Source organism: Rhinolophus sinicus, linkage group LG13, assembly GCF_036562045.2.
Source record: "Rhinolophus sinicus isolate RSC01 linkage group LG13, ASM3656204v1, whole genome shotgun sequence".
In the NCBI taxonomy this organism is placed as follows: domain Eukaryota; kingdom Metazoa; phylum Chordata; class Mammalia; order Chiroptera; family Rhinolophidae; genus Rhinolophus; species Rhinolophus sinicus.
This window is the reverse complement of record NC_133762.1, coordinates 12,326,079-12,354,019: the sequence shown is the minus strand read 5'-3', so window position 1 is coordinate 12,354,019 and position 27,941 is coordinate 12,326,079. Positions and strand designations below refer to the sequence as shown.

The following is a 27,941-nucleotide window of genomic DNA, read 5'->3' as shown; positions in this document are numbered from 1 at the left end:
AGTCACTTTGAACAAGCCACAGTCATTGTTCATTAACTACTTCAGGTTGCCTACAAATCCAACTAGCTTTCTTGTCTGCTGTCAGCAAAGCCATACATTTTTTTTTTTCTTAAGTGAAGACGAAATCCTTGTTGGCCTGTTTTTGGAGAGGGGTACAGTACTGCTGCTGAGGGGTGTCAGTTATGAAAATATGGGCTGGGTCTAACTTTGAGAGTCCTTGGCCCTGGATGGATTTACACAGAGCATTTCCTAAAGTGGTACAGGATACTGGGTTTTCAGTGCTTGCTTCCACTAATTAAAATCTAATATTCTGCCATTAGGCAGTTTCTGAGTATCTGGTGAGCGCCAGGCTCGGTTCAGGCTCTGCTTCCTACTTTGGTCTCTTGAGTGCTCAGATTGCGTCAGTGATTGTGTTCCATGGAATGTTTAAAGGGCCACACCCGTTTCCCACCCCCAGCTGACCCCACCATCCCATGGTCCGAACAGCCTGTCTTAGTTCAAACGGCTGTAACAAATACCATAGGGGGAGGCTTACACAGCAAACATGTCTCACAGTTCTGCAGGCTGATCAAGATCGAGGTGCCAGTAGATTTGAGGTCAAGCTGAGGACCTGTTTCCTGCTTCATAGAAGGCCATATTCTTGCTATGTCCTCACATGGCCCTTTATAAGGGCACCAGTCCCATCATGGGGGTTCTACCCCCATGACCTCCTCCAAACCTAATTATCTCCCAAAGGCCCCACCTCCAAATGCCATCACATTGGGGATTAGACTTCAACATCTGAATCTGGGGAACACACGCATTCATTCCCTGCAGTGCACCTTTCCTCGGGGCCTGGTCATGGCCCTGTGCTTGTCACATTCAGGATGAAGGCTGGATACCTGTCTTCTGTTACTCAGGCCTCTGCCCTCCCTCCCACTACCTCCACTTCCACTGAGCCTCTCTGGCCCAGCTTTGCCAGAAGAGAAACCAGGGCACTGAGTAAAACCAGGCTGCTGGCTAGGTCCTGTCGCGAGGACAAGTCTTGGGTAGGGTTTTTCTTTGCATGGCCATCTGTCCATGGCTTTGCAAAGAGGACGCAGCAGTGATGGGTGCCTGAAGGTAAAGGTCAGGAGTGAGTGCGGTAGCCCAGAGGGAGACCCCCTTAAGTATGAGAGACGGTGGGGGGGTTGTCAGCTCCCAGCACGTGTCTTGGTCTTGGGGCTCCCTGTCCTCTCCCCGCCCGCCTGCCGAGAGGGGCCCCCTCATTGTGGGATTTGTTAGCCTCATGCAGCAGCGTGTGGTTGGTGCTCACAGGTGCCGATTGGCTGCCGTGTGGTTAAGACTTTGGCCCCGGGAGCCCTGGAGGCTTCCACATCTGCGGCGTTCTGGCAGCTGTTGGTCGATTGCACACAGGCCCCTTTAAGGAAATAGTTCCTGAAAATGATTAATCTTTTCCAAAAGACTTTTTAAATTCTTTGCTATTACAATGTTTTAAAAAGGAAATACACTCATGTAGTTCAAAAATTAAGATAATAAAAGGCTGTTCAACCAGACTCTCACCCTGTTCTCCCAAACCACACAGCCCCGCCATCCCTGATAGAAACAAGTGTTTTCAATTTAAAGGATTAAGAAACCCAGACCCTGGATTTTTGTTACCAAAACTGAGAGTGTATCTTCCGCTGTAGGGAGCAGGGGCCTCCCCAGCCACCCGTGTGAAATAGCACCCCGCGTCCCCACTGCCTCTGCTTGCTCCGCCTTTCCTTTCCCCTGGCTCTCTGACGTCTGTATGTTTGGGCTGTAGGTACTGTCCGTTCCCTGCTGGCATGTACGCCCCTCAAGGGCAGAGGTTTCTCTCCTGTTCAGTGCTGTACCCCAACTGCCGTGAGCATGGCGTGCAGTAAATCCCTTGGCTGCGTGAATGGTTGAAGCAAACAGTCGTCAGTGACTCACCAGAGCTGTGTGCTCCGGGCCTGTGCTCAGCGCTTTGGGAAGCGGGTTAGGGTTGTGTCATTGGGAGTGGCAGGTGAGGAGGGCTCCGGGGAAGAGAAAAGCAAAGCTGGTGACAGCGGAGCCCGAGTGATGGAGGACCAGAGAGAGTGTGGTTGCCAGAGGAGGAGGTGGTTTGGGAGGGAGAACGATCCAGAGTTTGGAGGTGGACATGTTAGGTTGGAGTTGCCCAAGCGTCTCTGGGGGCAGATGTCCACCAGCCAGCTGGGAACCTGGGAGTGGGCCAGAGAGGAAATGAGTGTCTGTCCCAGAGAGGTGGTGGTGGAGGCCATGGGATGAGTGACATGGTCAGAAAATGAGAGGATTAAGGATCTAGCCTGTGGGCAGGGGAAGTGAGAGGAGAATCAAAACAGAAAAGGAACTTCAAGTCAAGGGAGGACTTGCCATAGAAGGGGCCCCCGGGAGAGGCCGAGGCCGCGGGGACTAGGAAGAGATGAGCTCTCGGGCTTGCGTTTGGTCCCAGCGGGCCCCCAGAGTGCGGCAGTGAAATGAGGGAACTTGGAAGGGTTGGTTCTGCCGAGCTGGTTGGTTCTGGTGGGGCGGACCCAGACCTCAAGGTGGTACCAGAAGAGTACGGGTCACAATCCAGCCCTTTGACACAGAGCCCTTGGAATATCAGCGTCACCCATAAAGGGGTGCCAGTAACTCCCGCCGTGGAGGGTTGTGAGGGTTCATGAGAGGACCGGTGTGGACCGTGAAGGGCTCCATAGGCACTGGCTGCTGTCGTTGGGGCGCGTGCAGAGGGAAGGGGAGTTGACTTCAATGCAATAAACTGGGAGGAGTTTGGAGGTGCTGGGCAGGAGACAGCCTGGCAGACGGGAAGGGGCACCAAGGTGGGCTTCAAAAGAGGGGGTCTGCAGAGGGGTGATGGGATAGTGGATGCTGGCCTGGCCGGACCAGTGGGGTCCCATGCCCATATCTAGAGGCCTCTCCTGGATAAATCTGTAGGAAAAGTGGTAGAGTCTCTGCAAGGTGAAGTTTCCTTTACGATGAGTTAGAAGACAAAACAGCTAACTCATCACAGTAGAACCATAAGTGGTGGGGGAGTTCCCTTTCCCCAAAGTCAGCAGAGAAATCCAGAGGTCCTGCGGGCATAGCCGGAGGGCTCGGCGTTGGGCTAGGGCTGGCAGAGGGCCTCTGGCCAAGCAGGCCGCGTTGCGAGTTGGGGTCCTGTGGGGAGCACCCCACTACCCATGGCAAATGGTATCTTTGGGCCTTCGCAAGAGTCAGGCTCTCCTTTTTCTTCACCTTTGACATCAGGTTGGCCTCCTGAGAGCACTTGGGAACGGTGGCTCCCCTGCCTCCTGGGCATGCCCTAGGTGTGCCCGCCACGCCTTCCAGAGGGCAGAGTGAAGGTTGTCTTGCACATTGATGAGAACGAGGACCTAACCTGGCACAGGCTGACAGCCAGCCTGAGGCGGGCCCTCCCTGAGCCTCTGTGCTCGCTCAGGGTTACAACCTTTCCTGTCAGGTCACCCCGCGCCCAGCCCCAGCCCAGCCCAGCCCTGCTGAGCTGCTCCCATCTCCGCAGCCCAGGAACAGGTACGACTCCAGGCTGGACCAGGCTCCCTTGGCCTCCGTGTGACCTCTGTCCCACGTATCCTCACACATGGGCCTTTTGCTCTGAGCCTGCAGGCCCCAGCTTTGCTCTGAGTGGGTCCTCAGGTGTCCCAAGTAACAGTACGTGGGATGGTAGGAGCGGAATGACTGTTAGGTCATTTTTACTGTTGTCCTGTCTCTGGGGGTCTCCACACCCCCTCCCCAGTCCTCCCAGGCTGGAAGGGACCCCTGTGTCCTTAGCCCTCAAATGTTCACATCAGACAGAGCTGGTGCCGAGTGCAGGGGCTCTGAGCTGGTGTGTGGGAGATGTGGGAAGACTTGGGTCACTCCATCTTGGTTCATTCATCAGGGAATAGCCAGCTCGTCACTTAATCGTCACCACAGCCCGTGAGGCAAAGTGCTGTTACTCTCTGTAGTTGAGGCACAGAGAAGTTTCCTGCACAGAGTCACTCAGCTAGTAATTATCACAGCCATGACTCAAAGCCTGGCACTTAATGGCCACTGTCCACAGCCTGCCTCCCCAAAGGACCAGTGTTGGACACTGGGATCTGGCCCACCCCTTTCCTGAAACCTCTGCCCAGGTGTAGATCCCAGGCCCATGGCCCCACTTCTGTGGCCGGCCAGTGCTGGAGGCCACGTTTGGTACGGATCTGAGTGTGAGGGAGAGGACGACCTGCCTCCGGGGCAGGTGGCGCTCATCCCAGAACAGCTGGGAGCCACCCTGGCGGGCTGGTGTCCTCACACTGGGGCCTCGGGGCCTCCTGAGCATGTGGGGGCCCCAGGAAGACTCCTGAGGGCATGAAGAGAAATGCGAGGAATGCCGGGGGCTCCGCTGGGGTGGGATGTGGAAATGGGGAGGCCTCTGGGCTTCCGTGGGCCACACTGTCCAGCGTCTCGGATTTCAAAGAAGGGTATTCTAGAAAAGGGCTCAGGCTACCAGAGCAAGAAGAGGAAGCCCTTGGGAGGTGAGACAGGTTGGAGCAGGTCTCCCAGGTGCCAGGAAGGTGGGGCCCCATGGGCAGCTGGAAAGGACACCTGATTTTCTCTCTGATGCTGGCGGCAGAGGAGGCTGTGGTGCGGGTGTGGGGTGAGGGGGTGTGAGCCACCTGGGCAGTGGGCAGAGGCTGCGCTGGAAGAGGCTGAGGAGGGCCCCACGGCCCTGCTGCTGCAATGGGTTGAATGGTGGCCCCCCCAAAAGATATGTCCACGTCCTAATCCCTGGACCTTATTTTAAAAAGGGGGTGTTTGGTGTAATTAAGGATCTGGAGATGAGATCATGGTGGAGTATTCAGGTGAGCCCTAAATCCAGTGACAGGTGTCCTTATGAGACACAGGGAGGAGCTGGCCCTGTCACCGCAGAGGCAGAGCTTGGAGTGATGCAGCCACAAGCCAAGGACCACCTGGAGCCACCAGACGCTGGAAGGGCCACGGGAAGGGAAGGTCCTGCCCAAGAGCCTGTGGAGGGAGCTTGGCCCTGCTGGTACCTCGATTGCAGACTTCTGGCCTCCAAATGGCAAGAGGATCACTTTCTCTTGTTTGAAGCCACCGTTTGTGGTACTTTGTTATGGAGGGGGGCTGCCGGGTGGCCTCAGGGTGGGCAGAAGGAAGGCTGCAGAGGGTGACAGATGGGGAGGGAGGTGAGCAGAGGCCTGGAGAGCGGGGATCCGGGAGGGGGACCCAGGAAAGGGCTCTTTCAAGAGATGGCAGGACCCTGGGAAGAGGTGCAGGAGGGGTGGCAGAGGAGACCAATGCGGAAACCCCCAGAGCTGAGGATTCCTGGGGAAAGAGGCTGATGCCCCAAGGAGAGAGGCTGGAGGGGACGCGAGCAGTGCCAAGCTGGTCAGACACTGACAGAAAGCGTCCGTGGAGGTACCATTGCTCATGGTAAACTGTCCACACCTCATCTAGTCTCATAACAGCTCAATGGAGACCTGCCCCCATTTTACAGATGAGGAAGGTGAAGGCTCCAAGTTGCCCATCCTGTAACTGTCAGACCGTGATAGGAAGCCACTTGTGTGACTGCAAAGCCAGCCTCCTCCTGAGCACCCTGCCCTGCCCTCAGGAGGCTCCCACAGCCCGAGGTCAGTGCACTGGGGTGGGAGCCCCCCCTAAGGGTGCCAGGCTCACTGCCTTCCTGCCCCACCTGGCTTGTCCCTCCCTGTCACCCTGCCGCAAAGACCTCTGTGCCTCCCACTGGGCTCTGGCTTCCTTCTGTCCCCTCCACAGCCTGGGCCCCCGCTGGGCCAAACATATCAATAGGCCTTGTCCCATTTCTCCCATTTCCTGCCTCACCAAGATGGTTTGCTCTAAAAGAGGCTCTTTGTCCTTTTTGTCAAAAATGTGTTTTTAATCAATTTTATAATAAAACCCAAACTGAATTCTTGAAAACAACAGCAATAAGAAATTTTTTTTAAATCTCAGTTCCAGGAAGTGCTGACTCCAGCACCACCCTCTCCAGCCTGAGCGACAAGTCCAGTTCCCCTCCTCCCCTCCCCTCCCCACCAAACCGCAGCTTCTGGTCACTGAGCCTCCTAAACATCCCCTAGCCGCCCCCTCCTCGAAGCCCCTAGGTCTCTGCCTGCGGCTGGGTTCCTTCATCGCTGGAGACCCCCTGCCCCCTCCCAGCTGCTCTCCCTGCCTCCCTTCTGACCACCCCACACACACAAGCTGGTTCCCAAACTGTCCCTAGAGGCTCTCTCTGAAAGGCATATCTCACTTCAGTGGCCTTTTGTCAATATTCATAGAAGCTAAACTCCTTGGCATGGCACCCAGGGCTCCTGTGTCCAGCCCTCGCCCACCCCAGCCTTACGCCCCACCATGCACCCTACCCCCTGCCTTTTCATATGCTGTTCCCTCTGCTTAGGACACCCTCCCTCCACCTGTCCATCAGACTAATTCCACACGATCCTCAAGACTCCACCTGAATAGTTCCCTCTGTTAGTGACCCTCCTGGAGCACTTAGTGGCACTACTCCCCGCTGTCATGACGGTCTTCTGGCACTTGGTTCATTTGTTCACCTGACACGGGCCAAGTGCTGTGCTGGGCACTGGGGCACAAGCACAGGGACAACAGGACAGACTTATCCTTGCTTCTGTGGCCCAGGGAGACCCTGAGGACGGGCACCAGCTGCATGCACAGAGCGGAGCGTGGGCCTGCAGGGAGTGTGTGCTCCTTCAGTGTTTGTTCACTGACTGACCAAATGAGTGAGTAGTGAACAGCCATAACCCTTCTCACGCCTGGGCAGGGGCTGTGCCGGCCTCACACAGTGGAATTACCTGCTTGCAGTAGGTGCTCAGTTCTCAGACACACTGCTCCCCAGGAAGAGGAACAAGTGTGTAGGGAACAGACAGTGAGGAGACAGTGCTGTGCGCGTCTCCACCCCTCTCCTGCCTACACCCACATTATTTCCCATCTCATGAGCAGAGGGCGGGAGGCCTGGGAAAAACTCCCTGTCCCAGTCAAGGGACTCAAGCTTGGAGAAGGGAGTTCAGGGGAAGATCGCAAGATGCCTGGAGCTAGTCCCTGCTCCACCCTGACATCTGGCACTGCCGCCCCAGGGCTCTGCCCAGCAACCCCAAGCTTGGAGCAGGGCCAGGGTCAACAAGGGGCCCCACACTGGACAAGCAGGGCCCAGCCCCTGCCACCTCCCCCTTCCCCACCACTTTCTTGTCTCCTTTTTTAAAACAGTAAGTAGTCTAATGGTTTTGGTAGTGGTGGTGGTTGCTGCAAAAATAGTATATGTTTGTTCAGACAATTCAAAGACTACACAGGTATATAAAGACAAAAACGGTAGTCTCTCCTGCCCTCCGCCCCCACCTTCAGCATCAAGGTGACCTCACTGAGACCAGTTCGGTTCTCTGTCTGGCACAGGTGTTCCTGCTCTGTCCCCTACACAGTGGCCGGGTCCCCAGAGCATTCTCATGAAGAGGGGGTCTTTGTCAATGTATTGCTTTGGCACTTGGTTTTAAACTTACAAATAGACTTTGGACATCATTCCAAGGTAATATGTACAGAATTAGCTTGTTCTCGCTCACTGCTATGTGAAGTTACCTATAAATGGACACCTCAGCCTTTTTTTTTTTTGCACAAGGAATTCTGCAATAAAGCTCCTCCTATATATATATCCTTAAGTTCTGGTTGGGTTCCCCTGGCTTTCGAACAAATTCCCCAGAGCAGGGTCACTGAGTCAAAGGGCATATGCATTTACATTTTCAATAAGTCTTGCCAGTTTGCTTTCTCAAGTGGTCAGAGCAGTTCACAAGTGCTCTTGGAACCTGTGCAAAATGCTGGTTCTCCACACTGGGTGTTCTCAGTCGTCTAAACCCTCGCCAGTATCGTGGGCAAATACTGACATCTCATTGTTTTGAAATTGTATTTCCTGAATATGACTAAGATTGAACATCTTTTCATGTGTCAGCTGTCCGTTTTTGTTTCCTCCTCTGTGAGTTTTTGATTCTAACCCTTTGCCCAGTTTTCAGTTGTGGCATCTTTATTTTGAAAAATCACCTTGTAAGACATTTTTGAACATTATTGATAGTAACCCTTTGTTTTGTGTGTTGCAAATATTATAGCCCAGTATAATAGATGTTTTTTGCCATACAGAAGTTTGTAGATACTTATATGATTTTTAACTCTTTATTATAGAAATTTGAAAACATATTCAAGAGTAATAAGAACACTGTAGTGAATTCCCACCTTGTCCACCTCTGTGCTCCAACACTGATCACAATGAAACTAATTCCCCCCACCCCATGTGAAGCTTTCCTTTTGACGTTGCATGTGGTGGTTTTTGTAATGCAGAAATTTTTGCTTTTATGTAGTCCAATTTCTCAGCCTTTCTTTTTGTGGCTTCTGGGCTTTGTGTAATACTTAGAAGGGTCTTCCCACCCCACGATTATTAACAAAACAAAACAGATTCTTCTAGGACTTCTAAATCGTGATTTATTATGTCCTAAATGGTGGCAGAGTATTTTTGCACATGGAGAGCCCTAATTTACTCAGCCAATCTCCAATTACTGGACATTACGTTGTTCCTGATTCTTAACTATTTTTAATCATGCTGTATTGAGCAGCCAGCCCTGATTTCCCCACCTCATCTGGATTATTTCAAAGCAAACCCCAGAAATCAAATCATTTCATCCATAAATATAAAAGTTTAAAATTGTTTATATCGTAAGATCCATTAATCCTCCAGTCTTTCTGTCTTCCACTTTAATTGTATTTATATTTTGAATACATGGAGTATTCACATGGTTCAACATTCAAGAGAACAAAAGGATACATTGAAAAATCTGTTTCCCACCTGGCTCTCTGATTGCCCAGTTCACCTCTGGGGAAACAACCAGTGTTACCAGTTTCTGATGTATCTTTACAGTCATTGTATTCAGACCTAAGAGCGAATTATGTGCTTTTTCCCTTTTAAGATACAGCTAACAAGCTATTTGAACAATGACCTGCACCCAGCTTTTATTACTTAACAACATGGCTTGCACTTTGTTCCATAGAGAGCATCCATGTTCTTTTTCCCAGTGACGTACATTCCATTGCATGGAGTCATAGGAAGAGCGTGCGGTTCTCCCTGCTTGGTAGCCACTTCGGTTCTTTCCAGCTACAGACAGTGTAGCCACGGAAAGCCTTATACATTCACCGTTTCGCTAGTATGTAAGGCTATCTGTAGGATACATTTCTAGAAGTGGAAGTGCTGAGTCAAAGGGAGCCTGTGTTTATCTGTTTAATAAATATTACCAAATTGCCTCCACCAAGGTTGAGTCAGTTTGCACACCAGCCAGCATCACGGGAGGATGCCTCTCTCCTCCCACGGTTACAAACATACTGTGCTGCCAAAGTTTTTTGTTTTTTTATCTTTGCTGATGTGATAAGTGAAGAATAGTATTTTTGGAGATAGAATTCTCATGCATCTTTTTAAGAGAGTTATTGAGTATCTTTTCACATGTTTAAGGGCCCATTTGATGTCCCCTTTTCCATTAACTTTCTTCATATCCTTTGCCCATTTCCCTCCATTTCAGTTCATATTAAAATGATTTATGGGAGTTCTTTATAAGAGAAATCAGCCCTTTGCCTATGTTTCCAACCCATCCCACTCCACCCCCAGTTAAAAGTTTTTCTTTTGACGTCGCTTATGTGTTTTTTGCAATACAGAAATTTTAAAAATTTTTTATGTAGTCAAATGCATCAATGTTTCCTTGTTGCGATTCAGGTTTTGTATAATATTTAGAAGGGACTTCACACTTAGGGATTTTATTTTAATTCTCCCATGGTTTCATTAGGAAGTTATAAACATGATTGGCTTTTCATGGTGGGATAGTGTTTCATCATGTGGGAAGACCATAATTTATTTAACCAGAACATTTAGGGTGTATCTGAGTTTCCTGGATTATAAATAATACTGTAGTGAAAAGCCTTGTCCATAAATATTCTGTCATTAGGCTAAATTCCTGAAAGGGACTTCATTCCTGTCCCCACACTGCCCTCCAGAAGGGCAGGCTGCTCTCTGTCGTCTGTGTCTGTGTCTGTGGGGTAGCTTATTTACTCCTCTCAAAATGCCCTCAGAGCCTAAGGCAGAGAGCCTGGTGGAAGATCCCCTCTGGCCTGATTGAGCCTTTCCTTGGCTTGTCAGCGATAGAGGTGATTGTGTCAAATATGCTGGAGGACGAGCCAGGCAGGATGAGACTGGAGGGCGAGGGGGAAAGCCCAAAATAGCTGCTGGGGTCTCACTCAGAGCCTCCTTCCTTGGCACACAATTCAATATTCCAACCAATTTGTGGCCTGGCTTTTAAGAGCCCAGCAACACATTAGGAAGGAGAAGAAGGCTGCTGCTTAGAGGAACCCTAGCCCACCAGATAGTTGCCAAAGAGAGAGCAAATGCAAGTGTAACAGTCCGTCAGAAAGCAACCAGTCTGGACACAGATCCCAGTAATGCCTGAGGAAGAGCTGATTCGGCTGGGCAATCTCTACATTTGCTTCTAAACCTGAGCGTCTGGAAGGCATCTTGAGTGTTGTGGGAGGCAGAATAACGCTCCCTCTCCGAAGTCCTCTTCCTAATTCCTGGAATGTGGGAATATGTTATGCTACATGGCAGGGGAATTAAGGTTGCAGATGGAATTAAATTTGCTGTGAGCTGACCTTAACATTGAGAGAGTACCTTGGGTTATCCAAGTGGAGGATCCTTAAAAGGAGAAGCAGGAGGCAGGAGAAAAGTTAGTGTCAGAGTAACGTGATGTCGGAAATTGCTGGCTTTGAACACGGTAGGGGCCACAAGCTGAGGAATGTGGGCAGCCTCCAGAAGCTGGAAAAGGCCGCATGTTCCCTGAGTGTCGGGAAGAAAGAAAGCCCTGCGGACACCCTTGAGTGTCGCTTAGGGAGACCCATCTTGGACTTGACTTACAGAAACGTGCAGTTGTTTTGAGTTGGTGTTAATTTGTTACAGCAGCCACAGGAGAGGCAGATACTGATACCGGCTGGCACTGCTCAGTAAAAAGGTGCTCAGAGAAGAGGAGGACCCTGCCATGTCGACACAGCCCCTGGAAGCAGAAGCTGGGTGAGAAGCGCGTCCCCCTCTGCCTTCTTCCTGACAGTCCCCTGGAATCACAAAAGTTAAATTGCATCAGTTATCCGGAACATCCATTTTGGGGGGAGGTGGGATGCATGGTTTCTTTTCCTAGATGAGTGGGGCTCACCCCCCACCCCAACTCGAAGGGCCAAGCTCTGTGCCCCTCCCCCAGTGGCAGATGCCATCCAGATGTGGAGGGATGGGGCTATGGGGCTGGGTCACAGCGGGGCTCAGTCAGGGGGCAGCAGGAAACCAGGAACCGAAGAGAGACTCCAGGTCCCGCCGGTTGGGCCGTCGGGGAGAGGACGCGGCGCCCCACACCCGGAGCTCCGGGACACCCCGGAGGTTGGCAGGCAGACGGGGGAGTCCCTGCGCGGCTGAAGGCGGGCGGGAGCCCTGAAAGGGTTAACCCTGTGAGGAGGAGTAGTGGTCGGGTCAGGTTACTTCCCTTTAAAAGCCGGGGAAAGGAGGAGTCTGGTCCTGGTGGGGCCGTGTGAGTTACTGGTCCGGCTGGTCGTCCCGGGAGGAGGCTCCCACGGTCGAGGCAAGTGGAGCGTGGTGGAGGAGCGCGGAGGGGGTGCGGCCGGTTGGGGGGCTGCAGCCGGAGTGAGGGGGGACCCGCCGCCAGTGCACGCAAGGAACCCCACGTCTGCTGCTGACCTCTGCTTCTCAGACCAGCACACTGAGGCCCAGGGAGAAGCAAGAATTCCTTTGGCCAAGATCCCGCTGCGATCTTGTGGCCCAGTCGGGACAGGGGACATCCCACCTGGAGAGGTGGCCCCCAGGGCGGGGAGGGGATTGCTGGAGCCTCTGGGGAGGAAAGGTGGAGAGACTGGCTCCCGGGGCAGACTGCACCCTGCTAGGGTCCGAGGCAGGGTGGTGGGACGAAAGGTGCGGGCACGTGGGGACCCAGCACGGCAGCTGGGCACTCAGTCTCCTAGCGGGTGGGAAGGTGGAGCCGGAGAGGAAAGGAGAAGGCTCTAGACCACAGCTGGAGAGTGTGGCCCCGGAGCCTGTGCATCACCTCTGCAATTTTGCCTCTGTCCAGAGCCCTCCCTGGCCCATCCAGGAATAGGAAAGGGCGCTCCTATTTTTAATCACCCGTTTTACAATCGTGGTCTCCCTCCCGCCTTACAACCACCTCATCGGGCCCTTGTTCTGGGGAGGGGTCCTCCAAACGGGGTTAATGGAGTGCTTACCAAGTACCTCCAAACCCCCAGCAGAGCAGTGGGCCGGGGTTTGCTTTGGGTTTTGTAACTTGAATCCCCTGCTCCCTCCATCCCAGCCAGGGGAACGCACCAACCAGGCAGTGTTGTTTGGGGATGAGAGCACTTGAGGTCTGACTGTGGCTCAGTGTCTAAATGGCCTGAGCGTCTCTGCGCCTTTGTGTACGCACCTGTAAAAGTGGCATCTTGGACCCGTTGGGTACTCAGCTCATCTGTTTTTGAGGTAGGGCAGTAGACCTGTGGGATGAGCGTGGGGAGGAATGAGAGCATGCCAAGGGGAAGTGGGGATGGGCCTCCAATGCACCCGAAGACAGGGGACCTGGGGAAGGCAGGTGACTCCTACCCTCTTGCAGTGGGCAGGCATCCTGGGCCCAAGTCCAGCCGTAATCCACTAGCCCCCTGTGGAGCCCTAGAGTCTAAGGCTAGACTGTCGGTGGAAGGTACTGGAGAGAGCTGCTCCCATTTCACAGATGGGGAAATAGGCCCAACTGTGTGAAGCAGCCCATCCTGCCCCGTGCTTTCCCCCAGAGCCTTCTGGGCAGTGGGACCCAGCTCCTTACCACTCCCGTAACCCATGTCCTCCAGCCCCTTTGCTGCAAGAGCTCTACTGCTAAGCAGTCTGAGGAGACAGGTAGGGGTCTCCGCGTAGGAATGGGCTGGGCCATTCGAATTGGGCCTAGTTACTGGGCTGTGGCCCTGGTGGCAGATTCAGGACTCCTTGCGGGGGCGGGGGGGAGGGGAGGGCCTTGATGGTGGGCCAGCTGCTCACACCGAGGCCCCTGGGTGTCTTCATCCATCATCCCCAGCCTGGGTCTGTCAGCCGTGGCTCCGGCTGCACCTTTGGAAGCTGAGCTAGGGTCCTCCACAGGCATGTGTCTGATAGCAGCCCTCTCTGCTCCCCACTTCCCAGAACCAGCCCCAGCTCCTGGCACTGGTCTGGAGACAGGGAGCTCAGAGTCTCCAAACTGGTTTCCAGCAGGTTCCCAGTCTCTCACCTTTCCTTGCTCCTGCCACCCCCGCTCTATGCCCTTTAGTGTGTCTGTTCAGAAGAAGGGACCTGGTTTTCCTAAAAGATGATCAGACGTTTCATCCCACCCAGATCTGCCTTCTGTAATGTGCAATCAGGTGTTGTTATGTTCAAAGGTATATGTCTCCTGGGCACTGCGTAGTAGAAAATGTGGGGTGCTATATGGGACGATGCTTTGGGAGGCATGTGTAGCTAAGCCTATAGAAACTGCCACGCACGAGATGTGTGACTTTGTGCAAGCCACTTAACCTCTCTGTGCTTTGCTTTCCTCAACTGCCAAATGGTGATTATCCCGGTGGAGCACATAGTAGGTGCTCAGTTAAACAGATGGAAGTTACCAGGCAGGATCCGCAGCCCAGAATGGCTCCTACACAGCCGTATACCTCCCCCCCAATCCCATGAAGGCCCCTCTACCCCTTCTCTCCTGAGTGCCCTGCACTGGGCTCCAGAGGCCAAAATAGGAGCTGACTTCCCATCAGGGGGCCTTCTGAGGTTCTCACAGGATGGACAGTGTCCGAGGCTCCCAGAGGAAGCACCCTGGGGATTGGCCCACATCCAGTCCCATGCAGCTGTGAGTGGAGGCCTCAGAAGCCAGGGACCTGAGGGGTCAGAGCTTGTTCTCGCCCCCCACTCACTGCCTCTTCAGAGCAGACAGATGGGCTTCAGGTTGTCCCCTAGCTCCCAGCCCACCAGCCCTGCCATTGACAGGATGGGGTGGGGTGGGGGGGACCGAAGGAGAGTGAGTAGCAGCTCACCCAAGGGTGAGGGGGCGGGATCACACAGCAGTTCTCCTGACTGTTCGCCTTCAGCTCCCTCCGTCCCAGCCCCTCCCAGGTTCCTGGTGTTTTTGTGTGTAAATAGAGGGCAACCTGTCCCCCCACATCTGAGACGAAGCTGCCTTTTCCCGTCCAGTTGATGTCTTTTACATGTGTGGCTCTGCCCTAAATATTCTCTCACGTGATCATTGTCAACCTTCATTTAGTTATTTATTTTTTTTAACGAGAGAACTTTTGTTCTCTGGATCAAACCATAGGCATGTATTTATAAATAGATAAACCCATGGAAAGGCTGCTTTGGTTGAGATGGGGCTGGAGGAGCATGGTTTTTCTGCCGTCAAGAGACGAACAAAGGAACACAAACACTTTGTTCACTGGCAGAAAGGTCCCACCCCAAAGAGGGCCTGCAGGTGACTCCACCCGCAGAATCACGCCGGATGCAGCAGTGATTCCCAAAGTGGGTGCATCTCTACAAGATGATTTTAGGGGCTATCCAGATGAGTAGTTTTGAAATCAGTAGTCATGAATTGAAACGTGTGTTGGAAAAAATATGACATAACACATCCAACCATGATTGCTTGGTCATTATTCCTCAGAAGGAGAGTAAGGAGTGAATTGATGTAAAGAAAAATATTAAGTAAATCACATATAGGAGGATCACAGATGTGGCACAGCTCACACAGGTGGTTTGTGGGTGCAGTCTAGGACCCCAAGAAGGAGAGTGGGGGGATAGAGGGGAAACCTGACCTCAGTGAGGATCCAGGGGCTTAATTACAGAGTTCCATCTTTAACCACTATCTCTCATTTCCGTGGTGCGTCCATTCCACACGCTGTGCTACCCGCTGGCTGTGCACTAGGTGCTTGTCTGGGGAGGAGGGCACAGTGCTCATGACGCTCAGTCTCCGGGGTGCTGGGGGCAGGGCTATCCTGGGATGGCATCCCCGAAGTGAACCTCCGGGAAGAGTGGGTGGTAGGTGACGGAAAGACAGAAGTGTACCAGGCCCAAAGAGCAGCTTGTGTGGGGCCACTGATGGGGGCAGAGCCTGGTGGGCTTGAGGAACCACGAGAGGCCAGTGAGGCAGAGGAGAAAGGGCAGTAGAGGCAGATGACATGAGATGAGACCAGAGAATCACAGGGAGGCTGGATCACGCCGCACCTGTAAGCCATGGCGAGGATTGTAGATGTTATCATTCATTCAACCATCATTTATTGGGCTTCTGACCTGTACTAGTCATGGAGGGGTGTACAAAGTCACAGAGCCTTCCCTTGGGATGCCGAGGTCCAGTGGCAGGCTTTGAACATGTAGATGGCCTTTTCATAAGTGCTGTGACAGAGGCATGAACCAGAGGCCAGGGATGCACAGAAGGGCAACCCATACAGAAGGGAGTGACATATGAGCTGGGTTTTGAAGGATGAGTAGGAGTTTGACAGGAGGGAGAGGAAGGGCGTTCCTGGTGGCCGAAACAGGATGAGCAAAGGCACGGGGATGTGAAACACTCAGAGGGTGTGAGGAAATGCCAGCAGTTGGAGCCACAGGGGGCTTTGGAAATAGAGGCCAGAGGGTCAGGCTCACAGACGGTCTTGAGGCTCAAGCCAGAATTGAGGTTTTATTCCAGGGGCAGTGAGGAGCCAGAGACCAGGCTTGAGCAGGAGAGGAAGATCCCTCTGCCAAGGTGTGTGGCAGGGTTGGGTGACAGGGCAGGACAGCACTGCTACCACTACCTGGTGGGGTGTGGAGGTAGCCACTGCTGGGCTACAGCAGGGGGCGGAAGGAGGGGGCCCTATTCTGTGTTACAGAGGTGGGGGCTGTGGAGCGTACCCCTCTCCGCTCCCCCAGCATGGGCTGGCCTGGTGTCCAGAGCAGGGACCTATTACAGGGCAAATGGGCCCTTTCCAAAAGAGTTAGATTCCAGCCAGCTGGGCCTGTGGTCCGTGTCCAAAGCAAACAGGAAGAGACCACTGTGGGCCAGGCAGGGCCTCTTTCTTTGTTTGGAAAAGGGATTAGGCCAAGCGGATTTGTGGGTCTTTCTGCTGCAAAGGTGGGAGGGGGCTGCAGGCCTCCTCAGGGACATGGTGAAACACAGTTCAGGGGGATGCATGGGTCCTGGGTGCCAGCCTTCAGGGGTACTATAAAGATGGCCTCCCTTGGCAAATTCTAACCCTGATGGACGGAACTGGGAGCACACACTACATTACCATGGTGTGTCACTGTTCTTTCTTTCACCATGTCCAAGTTGCAGCTCTGCCTTGGGCACTTGGCTTCCCACTAGTGTCCCTTGGCCATCAGCCCAGGCCTGGCAGGGGTGGCTGCTGGCCACTGAAGTGGACAGTCCACACTGCCCAGACCACAGCACCGGGGGCAGGTCTCCAGAGGGAGAGAAGGAAATGCTGGGGGCTCAGAGTACATTCCATCTGAAAGATGGGCACCCAGGATTCCCATGAAGACCCAGCACTCAGCCCCTGGCCTCTGCTGGCCAGGTGACAGTTGGCAGTCATTCCCTCTTGCAGTTATGCCTGAATGAATTCATCGCTGGGTGCATTACATTCCTTTATGTAGCCTCGGGGATGGCAGGCCCAAGCCGGGGCAGGGAGGGCAGATGAATGAGGTATGGAGCAGATTGATGGGAGTCTTGAGATTCATTTGGCCTCCACAAGGGTCCTGCCTGTGTGCCCTGGATGGAGGAAGGCTGAGAGAAGACGGCAAGAGTAGGGGCAGGGACGGAACTGGAGATGGCCTAGAAAGACTACCATAAGGCAAGACTCCTGAATTGACTCATCCGTTCATTTGCCCATTCATGCATGTGTGCATTCGCTCAACAAGTAGGTACTGAGCGCCTGCTACGTGTCAGGCATGTGTCGCGTGCTGGTGAGCAGAAGCAGCCACGGCACTGCTCTCACGGGGCCTCCAGTCCCTGAGGGAGACAGGCAGGACTTAAGTCATCAACCACACAGATCAGATGGGGAACGTGCTGAGTTATAGGGCTTTGAAAAAGAGGTTTGCGGAGCTAATGGGGCTCACAGGGGCTTGACCTGGCCAGGGATGTCACGCATCTTCTCTGAGAAAGACTTGAGGGATGAATAGGAATTAACCCAGACAAGAAGGGAGAGAAGATGGCCCAGGCAGAGGGAACAGCACGTGCAAAGGTCCTGTGGTGAAGGGGCTGGATGAACACCAGAGAGGTTGGAGAACCAAAACAGAGGGGAGTGTGGTGAGAATGAGGCTGGACAGTGGGTAGGCTGAAAGCACCCGAACTTTAGAATATTTGCTGTGGTTCCAAGACCAAGAGGAAGGTTTTCAGCAGTAGTAGAAAATCATGATCCAGTTTATGTGGTGAACAGGCTTGAGGGGGCCTGAGTGGAAGTGGGGAGTCCATGAGCGTACAGCAGTGTCCACAGAAACAATGAGAGTGGCTTTGACTAAGGACATGGTGAGATCGGGGTGTGGGGGAATTGGATGTGGGGGTCAGGGCCAGGCAGTGTCAAGGTGTGAAAAACATTGCTTTCCATGAAGAACGCATTTTATTGAGTATGATAAGTAATATCTTCATTTTTACCAAGTACAGGAAAAGAGGCAGTCGGTGAACTCGGAATGGGGGGGGGGTGTTTGGTGTTTAATGTGTTTTCTCATTAAATCTGTCCAACAAACCTCAGCGGTGAACATTATTATTGTTTAAGAGGAAAGAGATCTCAGAAAGACAAGGCTACCTGCCCAAGGTCATGGCTGGGAAAAGGTTAAGCCTCCACCAGGCTCCTCTCTTAAAAAGGCAAAACAACTTACTGTTTTCTACTCAGTGAGCTGAAAATTGAGGAAAACCATTTATTGGCAGGAAGGCAAAGGAGGGACACCTGGGAGCCCGGTCTGCTCTGGAGGAATGCAGGGGAGGCTGGGAGCGCGCCACTGAGGAACCCAGGCATCTTTCCAGCATCCAACCACAGGGGAGACCCAGTGTGTTCTTGACCCAGAAACTGACTCTCCCTTCTCTGCGTCTCCCACCTCTTGCTCTTGGGAAGTCCTTCCCTGACTCTAACCCCGATCCTCCTGCTTCTGTCCCCACTGTCTCAATGTACACAGCTCAGTGCCACCTGCCCGCTTCCCTACCCTGTGGGCCCAGGCTGCCCCCTACCCTTCCGCCCTTGGTTTGGCAGGCGCCAGGGCGGCCTGCAGCCTATAACCGGACACTGTTTGCTCCCAGCAGGTGCACTATTCCTGGATCTCTTCTCCGGAGCCTGGGCAAAGCACACCCCTGCCCAGTCCAGTGACCTTCGCCTGTCTGAGGCCGGGTTAATTTTTGCCTAGTCTGCGGGCTGTGGGCTCCTCCCCTCCGGGATATAAGCCTGGCCCCAGGCTGCCCTGTTCCCTGCCTGCCCTGAGCCTCCCCAAGCTCCCTCCCCACCCTCACCATGGCCAAGCCCCTCGTCGTCCTGGGCGTACTGCTGGGCGTGGCAGCCGTGAGCACCATTATTGCTCTGTCGGTGCTGTACTCGCAGGAGAAGAACAAGAATGCCGCGAGCTCTCCTGATGTGGCCCCCACCAGCCCCGCCACTACCGTGAGCACCACCTTGGACCAGAGCAAGCCGTGGAACCAGTACCGCCTCCCCCGGACCCTGGTGCCTGAGTCCTACAACGTAAAGCTGCAGCCTTTCCTCACCCCCGACAACAATGGCCTGTACATCTTCAAGGGCTGGAGCACCGTCCGCTTCACCTGCAATGAGCCCACCCGTCTCATCATCATCCATAGCAAGAAGCTCAACTACACCACCCCCAACGGGCACAGGGTGACCCTGCGGGGTGTGGGGGGCTCCCAGCCCCCCGTCATCGACAGGACCGAGCTGGTAGAGCTCACCGAGTACCTGGTGGTGCATCTTAACGGCGAGCTGCAGGCGGGCAGCGTGTACGAGATGGACAGTGAGTTTGTGGGCGAGCTGGCTGATGACCTGGCAGGCTTCTACCGCAGCGAGTACATGGATGGCAATGTCAAAAAGTAAGTGGGACCTGGGTCTGCCCGGTGGGGGCCTGTCCTCAGTGCTGAGGAAGAGCTAAGGCCGAGGACGGCCTTGGCTTTGATGCCTTAGAAAATTCTGGAGCCTTTGGCTGGCTCATTGCTCCAAACAGCTCTGGTGGAGCAACTACTGAGACCACAAAGCCTTTCTCCGAGGGCCTCCTTACCCCATATTAGGGAGTTAGGGATAAATGATTAAAGTGCCCTTTGGATAGCTAGGAAGACGGAGGCTCCGAGGAGAGAAATTGCCCTCAGTCTCCTAGGTAACAGGGATGGAGCCCACCAGAACTTTGACCTGAGTCCATAAGGAGCTCTAATATGCCAGAGTCTGCTGGCCTGTTGGGAACCAGAGGCTGCCTGTGGGAGATAGGGAGGCAGGGATTAGGCCAGAGTATCCTTCCGTGTACCCCTTCCCCTGCACTCCCAGCAGCCCCCAAAGTCGCCTTCCTCCCCCCCCACGGGTGCAGGCATTCAGCTGGCACCCCTCTAACACCGTGGTTTGGGCAGGGTGCTGGCCACGACGCAGATGCAGTCTGCAGATGCCCGGAAATCCTTCCCATGCTTCGACGAACCGGCCATGAAGGCGACGTTTAACATCACCCTCATCCACCCCCGTGACCTCACAGCCCTGTCCAACATGCTGCCCAAAGGTGAGCGGGTCTGTCCGGGGGCCACACAGCCCTGGGAAGCCAGCACCCAAGGGCTGGGGTGCAGGGTTGGGGAAAGGGTGCATGCCTGCATGCCTGAGTGCTCCATTCCCAGGCCCCAGTGTCCCGTTCCCGAATGACCCCACCTGGAACATCACCGAGTTCCACACCACACCTGTCATGTCCACGTACCTGCTGGCCTACATCGTTAGCGAGTTCACATATGTGGAGCAGAAGTCACCTAATAACGTGTTGGTACGAAGCTGCACCCCCTTGCCCTTCCCCAGCCTTGGCCTTGCCGGAGGGATAGTCCTGTGTCTCCTCATCCCTGTCCCAGCCACTGATTGTTGGGCCAGTGTTTGAATCTTGAATCCCAGTTTTGAGTCCTCTTAGCTGAGTTCTCTGACCCTCAGTCTCTGCATCTGAAAAATGGGTCCGTCCTCATGAAGGGAGTTCCCGACTCAGGGCTGCCAGACAGATGGTGGCTGACTGCTGTTGTTCCCCAGAGGCTCCTCCCTAGGACTCAAAGCCCCTCAGAGGCCCCCAGCCCTCTCTTCTGTGACCAGGTCTCCCAGTTTGACCTCGTCCAGGCCTGGAGACTCCGCCCACCTGCACCAGGACCCCAGAGGGGGCCCCTGGTTGACCTCCATCCTTTTCGTAGATACGGATCTGGGCTCGACCTAGTGCAACCGCGGCGGGTCACGGCATGTATGCCCTGAACAAGACAGGCCCCATCCTCAACTTCTTCGCCCAACATTATAACACACCCTACCCACTTGAGAAATCCGGTGAGTGTGCGGCCCGCCATGGGGGGGCAGCAGAGGGGGCTCCACACCCAGAGGCCATCCTGCCCACTGCCTGGCCTCCCCAGACCAGATCGGCTTGCCCGACTTCAACGCTGGCGCCATGGAGAACTGGGGGCTGGTGACGTACCGGGAGAACTCGCTGCTGTTTGACCCGCAATCCTCGTCCAGCAGCAACAAGGAGCGCGTGGTCACCGTGATTGCTCACGAGCTGGCACACCAGGTACCCCCCATAGGGAGTGCAGAGAAAGACACGGGAAGCTGAGAGGCGATGGCACAGGTCCTGGCTCTGTCCTTGGCAGCGGGCAAGGTAGCAGGGGGCAGTCACAATGGCAGAGAAGCGCTGAGCCTAGGTCTGGCGCGTTTGCACACTCGGGAAGGGTCCCTCTGTGTGCTTTTAGTGACTGCAAGGCCAGAGTAGCTTGCCGGGCTGACCCCCCTCCCCTACAGTGGTTTGGGAACCTGGTGACCGTGGCCTGGTGGAACGACCTGTGGCTGAACGAGGGCTTTGCCTCCTACGTGGAGTATCTGGGTGCTGACTATGCAGAACCTACCTGGAACCTGGTGAGCCAGCTGTGCAGGGGCCCTGGGGTCTGCGGGCCGGGCAGGGGCGGGGCAGCCATGGGTGCCCCCTCGCAGGCCGGTCTACTGACGGCTGCCGGGGATTCGCAGAAAGACCTCATAGTGCAAAACGAGCTGTACCGCGTGATGGCCGTGGACGCGCTGGCCTCCTCCCACCCGCTGTCCGCCCCAGCCTCGGAGGTCAACACGCCGGCCCAGATCAGCGAGATGTTCGACTCCATCTCGTACAGCAAGGTGCTGCCATCTCCGTGGGGGTCGTGGAGAGGGAGGGGGGTCACAGGCCCCTGCTGGCTCAGCACGGCCGGCTGAGCTCCCTCCCCGCCCTCCCCAGGGAGGCTCGGTGCTCCGGATGCTGTCCGACTTCCTGACGGAGGACCTGTTCAAGAAGGGCCTGGCGGTGAGTGAGTGTGGCCAGCCCGTGGCGGCGGCTCTTCTCCAGCCCTGCCCCTGGCCCCGAAGCCCTGGCCTACCACAGAGCTTGAGTGGTAGAGCCCGGGGGATCCAGCTGTGCCCTCACCGTGGCCTGTCTTCCCACAGTCCTACCTCAATACCTTTGCCTACAAAAGCACCACCTACCTGGACTTGTGGCATCACCTGCAGGAGGTAAGTAACAGCGGCCCCCTGGAAGCCAGTCTGTGGGGGTTTTGAGATGCTAGAAGACCCTCGGGCAGCACATGTATGAGAAGGTGGCCAGCTCCACTGCTTCCCAGCCCAGACAGGTCATTTGAAGCTTGGTGGGTCATCTGCAGAACGGTAGCTCCTTGAAGGTGTTGAGAAAGACTGTAGGTCAAGACCCCAGCAGGTGACCTTCCTCATGCTGTATGTAGTGAGCTTGTGATGGCCGCCGAGGAGTCCCCTCACCTCAGTGTTGAGGAAACGCGCCCCCACAGTTGCCACACCCAGGAACCCTGGATGGGCAGGGGTCATTCTTGCGACTCGGCCTCCTGGCGACCCTGGGCCCTTCTGGCCCCTCCCAGGCACGACTTCCCACACCAGCATCCTCAGCACAAACAGACCCTCCCATGTGGTCCCACCTTCACTCCTGTCCGCTCAGGCTCCAAGCAACCCCTGCTGTGGGGCCAAGCCTCTGACTGCCCCCCACCTTCTCCCTCCCCTTGTGCCTCTCCTGGGCTTGGAGGCTGCCGGGCCCCCATCACCCCCATCTCTTCCTCTCCCTCACAGCAGCACCCTCTTTCCCTGAGGCCCTCCTCAGCCCAACTGACCCCTCCAGAACCCCATGCCCAGGCTTCCCTGCCAGCTGCCCTCCCTCCAGTCCCCAGATACGCAGGCTCCACGGCCAGTCCGACCAGGGAGAGGAGACGCAGGGCTCTGTCACAGTCACAGTCACAGCTGGACTCCAGGGCCCTCCTGCCAGTTCCATCTGCGTGAGCCTGGCCACACCTCCTCCCGCGGCCCACTGATGGGGGCTCCTCCTTGGCTCGGTCCCTCCCCTGCACTTCCTCTGTCTTCCTTGCCCTGCCTCCTTTCCCCACTCCTCTCCTGTAAAGCTGAGCCCTTCTCCATGCTGGGGATCCCTCCAGCTCCATCCTTTTCTCCTGCTCCCTCTTCCCCTGAGCCCCCTCTCTCTGCAGCCCCCACAGCTCCCCTCTCCTCGCAGCCTGTACCCTCTGACATGCTCTTCTGCCTGCTTTCTTGCCCTGTTCTTAGGTCTTTATTTTCTCAGTTATTAACAGATGTTGTTGGGCTTTTGTTGTTATCACAAAAGCAATGCACAAGCATGGAAAAAGATGTAAAAAGACCTAAAAAGGCAGTAACAACCACCCTACGCCTGTTCCCAGACCCCATCTGGGTGCCCATGGCCTTCTCCCTGGCCCTGACTGTGACACTGTTTCCACTCACCTCTGTCTCCTCTCCCTTCTCATTGTCCTTGGGTTGTTCGGCTGAACAATGGTCATCCTGGGCCCCCCTCTCCAACACATACCCACCTACCTCAGATTGGATCACAGAATGGGGGGGCCACACAGATATGATTAATCAATATGGAACAAACCAGGAAGTTCTCGCTCACCCAGCACTGGGCAACCGAGGAGAGACAGCCAGGCTGGGCCCCAACTCCTGCCCCCAGCCCAGTGCTCCTCCCCCGGGAAATGATACCACGGGGAGAAGTCGGCGGCTGCTGGGCTGCCCTGGATGGGCGGGGTGAAAGGGGGGCGGTGAGCTGACAGCTGCACCCTCTGGCTCTGCCCAAGGCTGTAAACAGTCAGACAGAAATCAAGCTGCCCTCCTCCGTGCGTGACATCATGGACCGCTGGATCCTGCAGATGGGCTTCCCCCTCGTCACCGTTAACACCACGACGGGGACCATCTCCCAGCAGCACTTCCTCCTTGACCCCACGTCCGAAGTCACTCGTCCCTCAAATTTCAGGTGAGCAGACAGGGTCACCGAGGCAGGTGTCTTCGTGAGGGTTCTGAGGGACAGTTGCTCTGGGACCCCCAGACCATAGCAGGGTCTGGTCTGCTGTCGTCCCAGCCCCAGTGGCTGTAGACAGGCTCTCCCTCTTGGGCCTGGGTGTCAGAGTCAAGCGGAAAGTGGGAGCCTAGGCAGGACTGCTCTTTGCCGGCAGCGGCCAGGAACTGACGTCTCTCACCGCCCACCCCTTGGTTCTCTTGTTGCAGCTACCTGTGGATTGTTCCCATCTCATCTGTCAGAAATGGTGTACAACAGGAAAAGTATTGGCTGGAGGGCGTCCCACAAAGTAATGCAGCCCTGTCCTCGCGGATAGTAGCCCCCACCCAACACGCCCAGCTCCTGGCCCGTGTTCTGGGGATTACGGCAGGCTCAGAGAGGGCTTCCTTCATCATTTCATTCACCAAATGGAGCCAATTGCTTTGGTTCTAATCTTTACTGTGCTGCTGCCCAGCTGTGTGATTCTGGGCAAGTTACCGTCCCTCTCTGGTCTCCATTTCCTCATCTATAAAATGGTTCTAAGAACACAACCCCATTGAGTTGTGTGAGGATTAGAGGAGAGAATCCACGCAATATGCTTCAAACAGTGCCTGGCACATAGAATGAGCAGCCCTACTCTGCCAGGCACTGAGGAAACCAAGGTCAAGGGAAGCCATCCTCTACCTAAGCCAAGGCTGCAGATGAAGGGAAGGAAGGCAAGCAGTTCAAACATTCCAGAGCTGTGCTGAGGGCTTTAACAGAGGCAGGTATAGTCTCTGGGTTACTGGAGCACAGGAGCTGGCAATAAGGAAGATTCAACTTCATGGAAAAGTCAGGGAAGGCTTCCTGGAGGAGGTGAGCCGAGTCTTAGAGGAGAAGTAGCTGTTAACTAGGCTAATGGTGGCAGAGAAGAGTATTCCAGGCAGAGGACATAGCAAGTGCAAGACGTAGAGGCAGGAGGGAATGTGGGGACTGAGTAGAGGTCCCTGCAGGCTGCAGTAGACAATGGCTGTGTCCTTGGGCCAGGAGGAGCTGGGACAGGTGGGAAGTGGGCACATGACTGGGTCTGACCTGCAGGGATGGAAGGGTCCCCTCTGGCTGCCAGGAGAAAGGACGGAAGGGAGAGAAGGAAAGGAGGGGCGCTGAACCCCATGGAACTCAGGCAGCATTGAGGAAGCAACTGGATGGGAAGCCGTGGCTCCCTACTAGGTGATGGGTGTGATGGAGCTGTTACAAGCTGAGAGAGGAGGATGGAGAGGACTAGAGTCTGAGTGGCCTGGAGGTTTGTGGTTAGAGATGTCCAAGCAGCTGCCACTGGCCCGGCCACACGGACCCTGTGCTTGGCAGGGCGGGCACTGAGGTTCAGATATGGCCCATGGTCTGTCTGAGGTCACCAGCCAGACGGAGGCAGAGTTTGGCTTGGCAGCCTGGGCCTACACCCCTTTTCTTCCCCTTTCCTTGGCATCGCCCCAGAGGCTTGTGGGTCAGCTGGTGCCAGGCTGCACAGAAGCCTGGAGAGGAGGGCCAAGGGTCAGCCTGTGGTCTTCCGGGCAGCCTCGCCCTAGCTCTGGTCTCTCTCCACAGGTCAGAGCAATCTGTTCAAAACCGCAGGCAACGATTGGGTCCTGTTGAACCTTAATGTGACGGGCTATTACCAGGTGAACTACGACGAAGGCAACTGGAAGAAGATTCAGAATCAGCTAAACACAGACCTGTCGGTGGGTGTCTGCCACCCCACCCCGTCTCCTGCCCCAGGCTCAGCCCAAGGTCACCCCGAGGTCACACACTCTGTTGCCCCTTCTAGGCCATCCCTGTCATCAATCGGGCACAGGTCATCCACGACGCCTTTGACCTAGCCAGGTGAGTGTCCCCTTCCTCCTTAGGCCCAGACCGGCACTGCCGGGGAAGGCCTGGTGACTTCAGCAAGTGCGTTTCCATAGTGAGAACCAGTTGTCCTCACCATGTGCCAGGCACAGTGCAGCGGGCTCCCTGCACTCTGCACCTCTCCCTTAGAGATCGTCAGTGTTACAGCCCATTTCCCAGATAAGGAATCTGAGACTCAGAGTTTGTGTACCTGTCTGAGGCACGTGGCGCCTGACAGACTCAGGCCTGTCCAACTCCAAAAGGAGTGCATTCCATGGCACCAGTCTTTTCCTGAGGGCTAGCTGTGTGCCAGGCTGCTGTGCTGTTTGGTGCTAAAAAATCTGGGAAAACAGCACGGAGAAACAAACATTGAGCACCTGTCATGGTGAGCTCTATGATACAAGTGATGTCACCCACAAACGTGGACAGATGTGCACAGACAGCATGAGGAGGCGTGAGAAACGCCCAGAGGGCCAAGCGAGTCGGAGGACATAGGCTGAGTAAAGAGCGCAGGCTTTTTGTCCTTGAATCTAAGCTCTGTCTCTTAGGGGCTGTGTAGCCTTAGGCAAGCAACTTGGCCTCTCTGAACCTCGGTTTCTTCATATGTAAAATGGGGATAAAAGCAAGGGATTGTGACGGGCAGTGGGTGGGGGCGGAGCCTGGGCTAGCCTTGGGCCACCACCCAGCACTCACGCCCCCACCCCTGGTGAACACTGGAAGTGGCTCAGTTGGGGCTCTGGGACCTCGGGCTCCAGGAGGGGGCTGGACTGGATGTGGGTGCTGACTTGAACCCTTCTGTTTCTCCTCCAGTGCCCAAAAGGTCCCTGTCACCCTGGCGCTGGACAACACCCTCTTCCTGATCCGAGAGACAGAGTACATGCCTTGGCAGGCCGCCCTGAGCAGCCTGAGCTACTTCAAACTCATGTTCGACCGCTCAGAGGTCTACGCCCCCATGCAGGTACAGAGGGGCATGGCTGGCAGGGTGTGAGGACCGACCAACGTGGTGAGAGCAGGAGGATTGGGGGGGAAGGAAACAAGGACTGGACGAGTGAGCAGGTTGGGCGGGACAAGGAAAGGACCTGGGAAAAGAAAAAAAATACCCAAACACTTAAACGTCTAATAGTTGGGGATTGGTTAAGTAGGATATCCATTTGATGGAATACTACGTAGCCTTTAGGTCATACTTGAAGGGATCATTTTTTTATTACAAATTTTTCACATTATTAACTTCCTATCATGGTAAATGAGGTATTATGATTAGTGAGTTTAACTCTTAATTCATTAATCTTCCTACCTTGGATTCACCCCATCCTCCTAAGGGGGTTCAATCACAATATTGGGTCAACTCAGTATTTAGCATTAATTTTGTTGTGATTATTTAACTAACATTCTCTGCTGAGCCATGTAGAGTACTGCGATTTGCTTTTTCCTGAAGGAACCCCCCGCTTTTTTCTAGAACCCCACTCAGCTCCCATGTTGAGCGGCTCTCTTGTTCCCTGAGCCCATGGGTTCTTCCTTTAGTTTTTTTCACTCATAGGGGAGCACATCTTCTAGGAGATTTTTTTTCCTAATTAAATTTTTTGGGGTGACACTAGTTAGTAAAATTACATAGGTTTCAAGTGTGCAATTCTACAAGACATCATCTATATATCACATTGCGTGCTCATCACCCAGAGTCAGTTCTCCTTCTGTCACCATACATTTGACCCCCTTTACCCTTCCAGTTTCTGAGATGGAGTTCATAAGAGGTGGTGTTCTGAAGTAAGTGGTCTGAAATGTCTTTATTCCGCCCCCATGTGGGATTGAGAACTTACCTGGCTTTAGAAGTTTCTAGGTTGGAAGTTATTCCTCAGAAAATGTCAGGTCTTGCTCCACTGACGTCAAGCCTCTTGTGTTGCTGTTGAGAAGCCCAGAGTCTTTCTCATTTCCAGTCCTTGGAATATGGCTAGTTTCCCCTTCTGGAAGCTTGTGGGCTCTTGTCAATCCTGGTGGGCCTTTCTCATCCTTCTACTCTTTCATTCTGGACATTTTTGCATTGCTCCTTTAAATTTTCTTCCTCTCTTTTGTTTCTTTTTTATTTTTAAGAGTCTCTTTTCCTGGGACCCCTGTTAATCCAACTTACTGCTCCCGTACTGGTCCTCCCATTTTCTTTTCTCTTTCCCAGAGTGTTGACTTTGTTCGACCCCCTCAGATATGCCCTCGGGGTAACACACCAGCTCTCCTCTACAGAGTGTGTTCATTTCTTCTGTCGTATTTTTAAACTTCCAAGGGTTGTTCCTGGCTCTAGCATCCTGTGCAGTAACTTCTCTGAACTCAGAGGATTTTCGTCACAGGCTTTCCCGAAGTTTTCTTCTCCATTGATTTGTTTCCCCTGTGCCATCTGTTGGTTTTGGTCGCCTCTTTCAAGTTGGAGGCTGAGCTGCCCCTTTGGATTTGAGAGTGAGATAATAAAAAGTGATTGGAAGCTCCGTGGGGAGGTGGGGTGTGTTGC

At 54.4% G+C, this 27,941-nt stretch overlaps 1 protein-coding gene across 6 annotated transcripts in view; it reads left to right on the top strand.

The window, feature by feature from the left end:
• Positions 1–6,599: 6,599 nt before the first annotated feature.
• ANPEP (alanyl aminopeptidase, membrane) overlaps positions 6,600–27,941 on the top strand; it is a 28,517-nt gene continuing 7,175 nt past the window's right edge. Inside the window, exons 1-16 of one of the 6 annotated variants that reach the window (XM_074317380.1) lie at positions 6,600–6,752; positions 11,000–11,107; positions 18,342–19,130; positions 19,656–19,798; positions 19,911–20,050; positions 20,457–20,583; positions 20,667–20,821; positions 21,049–21,162; positions 21,271–21,414; positions 21,512–21,577; positions 21,718–21,783; positions 23,391–23,566; positions 23,818–23,897; positions 25,172–25,305; positions 25,392–25,447; positions 26,261–26,408. In XM_074317380.1, the coding sequence (XP_074173481.1) occupies positions 18,550–19,130; positions 19,656–19,798; positions 19,911–20,050; positions 20,457–20,583; positions 20,667–20,821; positions 21,049–21,162; positions 21,271–21,414; positions 21,512–21,577; positions 21,718–21,783; positions 23,391–23,566; positions 23,818–23,897; positions 25,172–25,305; positions 25,392–25,447; positions 26,261–26,408 (2,130 nt within the window). In that variant the 5' untranslated portion in view covers positions 6,600–6,752; positions 11,000–11,107; positions 18,342–18,549. Of the gene's footprint in view, positions 6,753–10,996; positions 11,108–11,581; positions 11,664–12,409; positions 12,569–17,975; positions 18,095–18,341; positions 19,131–19,655; positions 19,799–19,910; positions 20,051–20,456; positions 20,584–20,666; positions 20,822–21,048; positions 21,163–21,270; positions 21,415–21,511; positions 21,578–21,717; positions 21,784–23,390; positions 23,567–23,817; positions 23,898–25,171; positions 25,306–25,391; positions 25,448–26,260; positions 26,409–27,941 lie in introns of those variants that run through there. The other 5 variants (XM_019719245.2, XM_074317377.1, XM_074317379.1 and 2 more) reach the window with 5 other exon arrangements.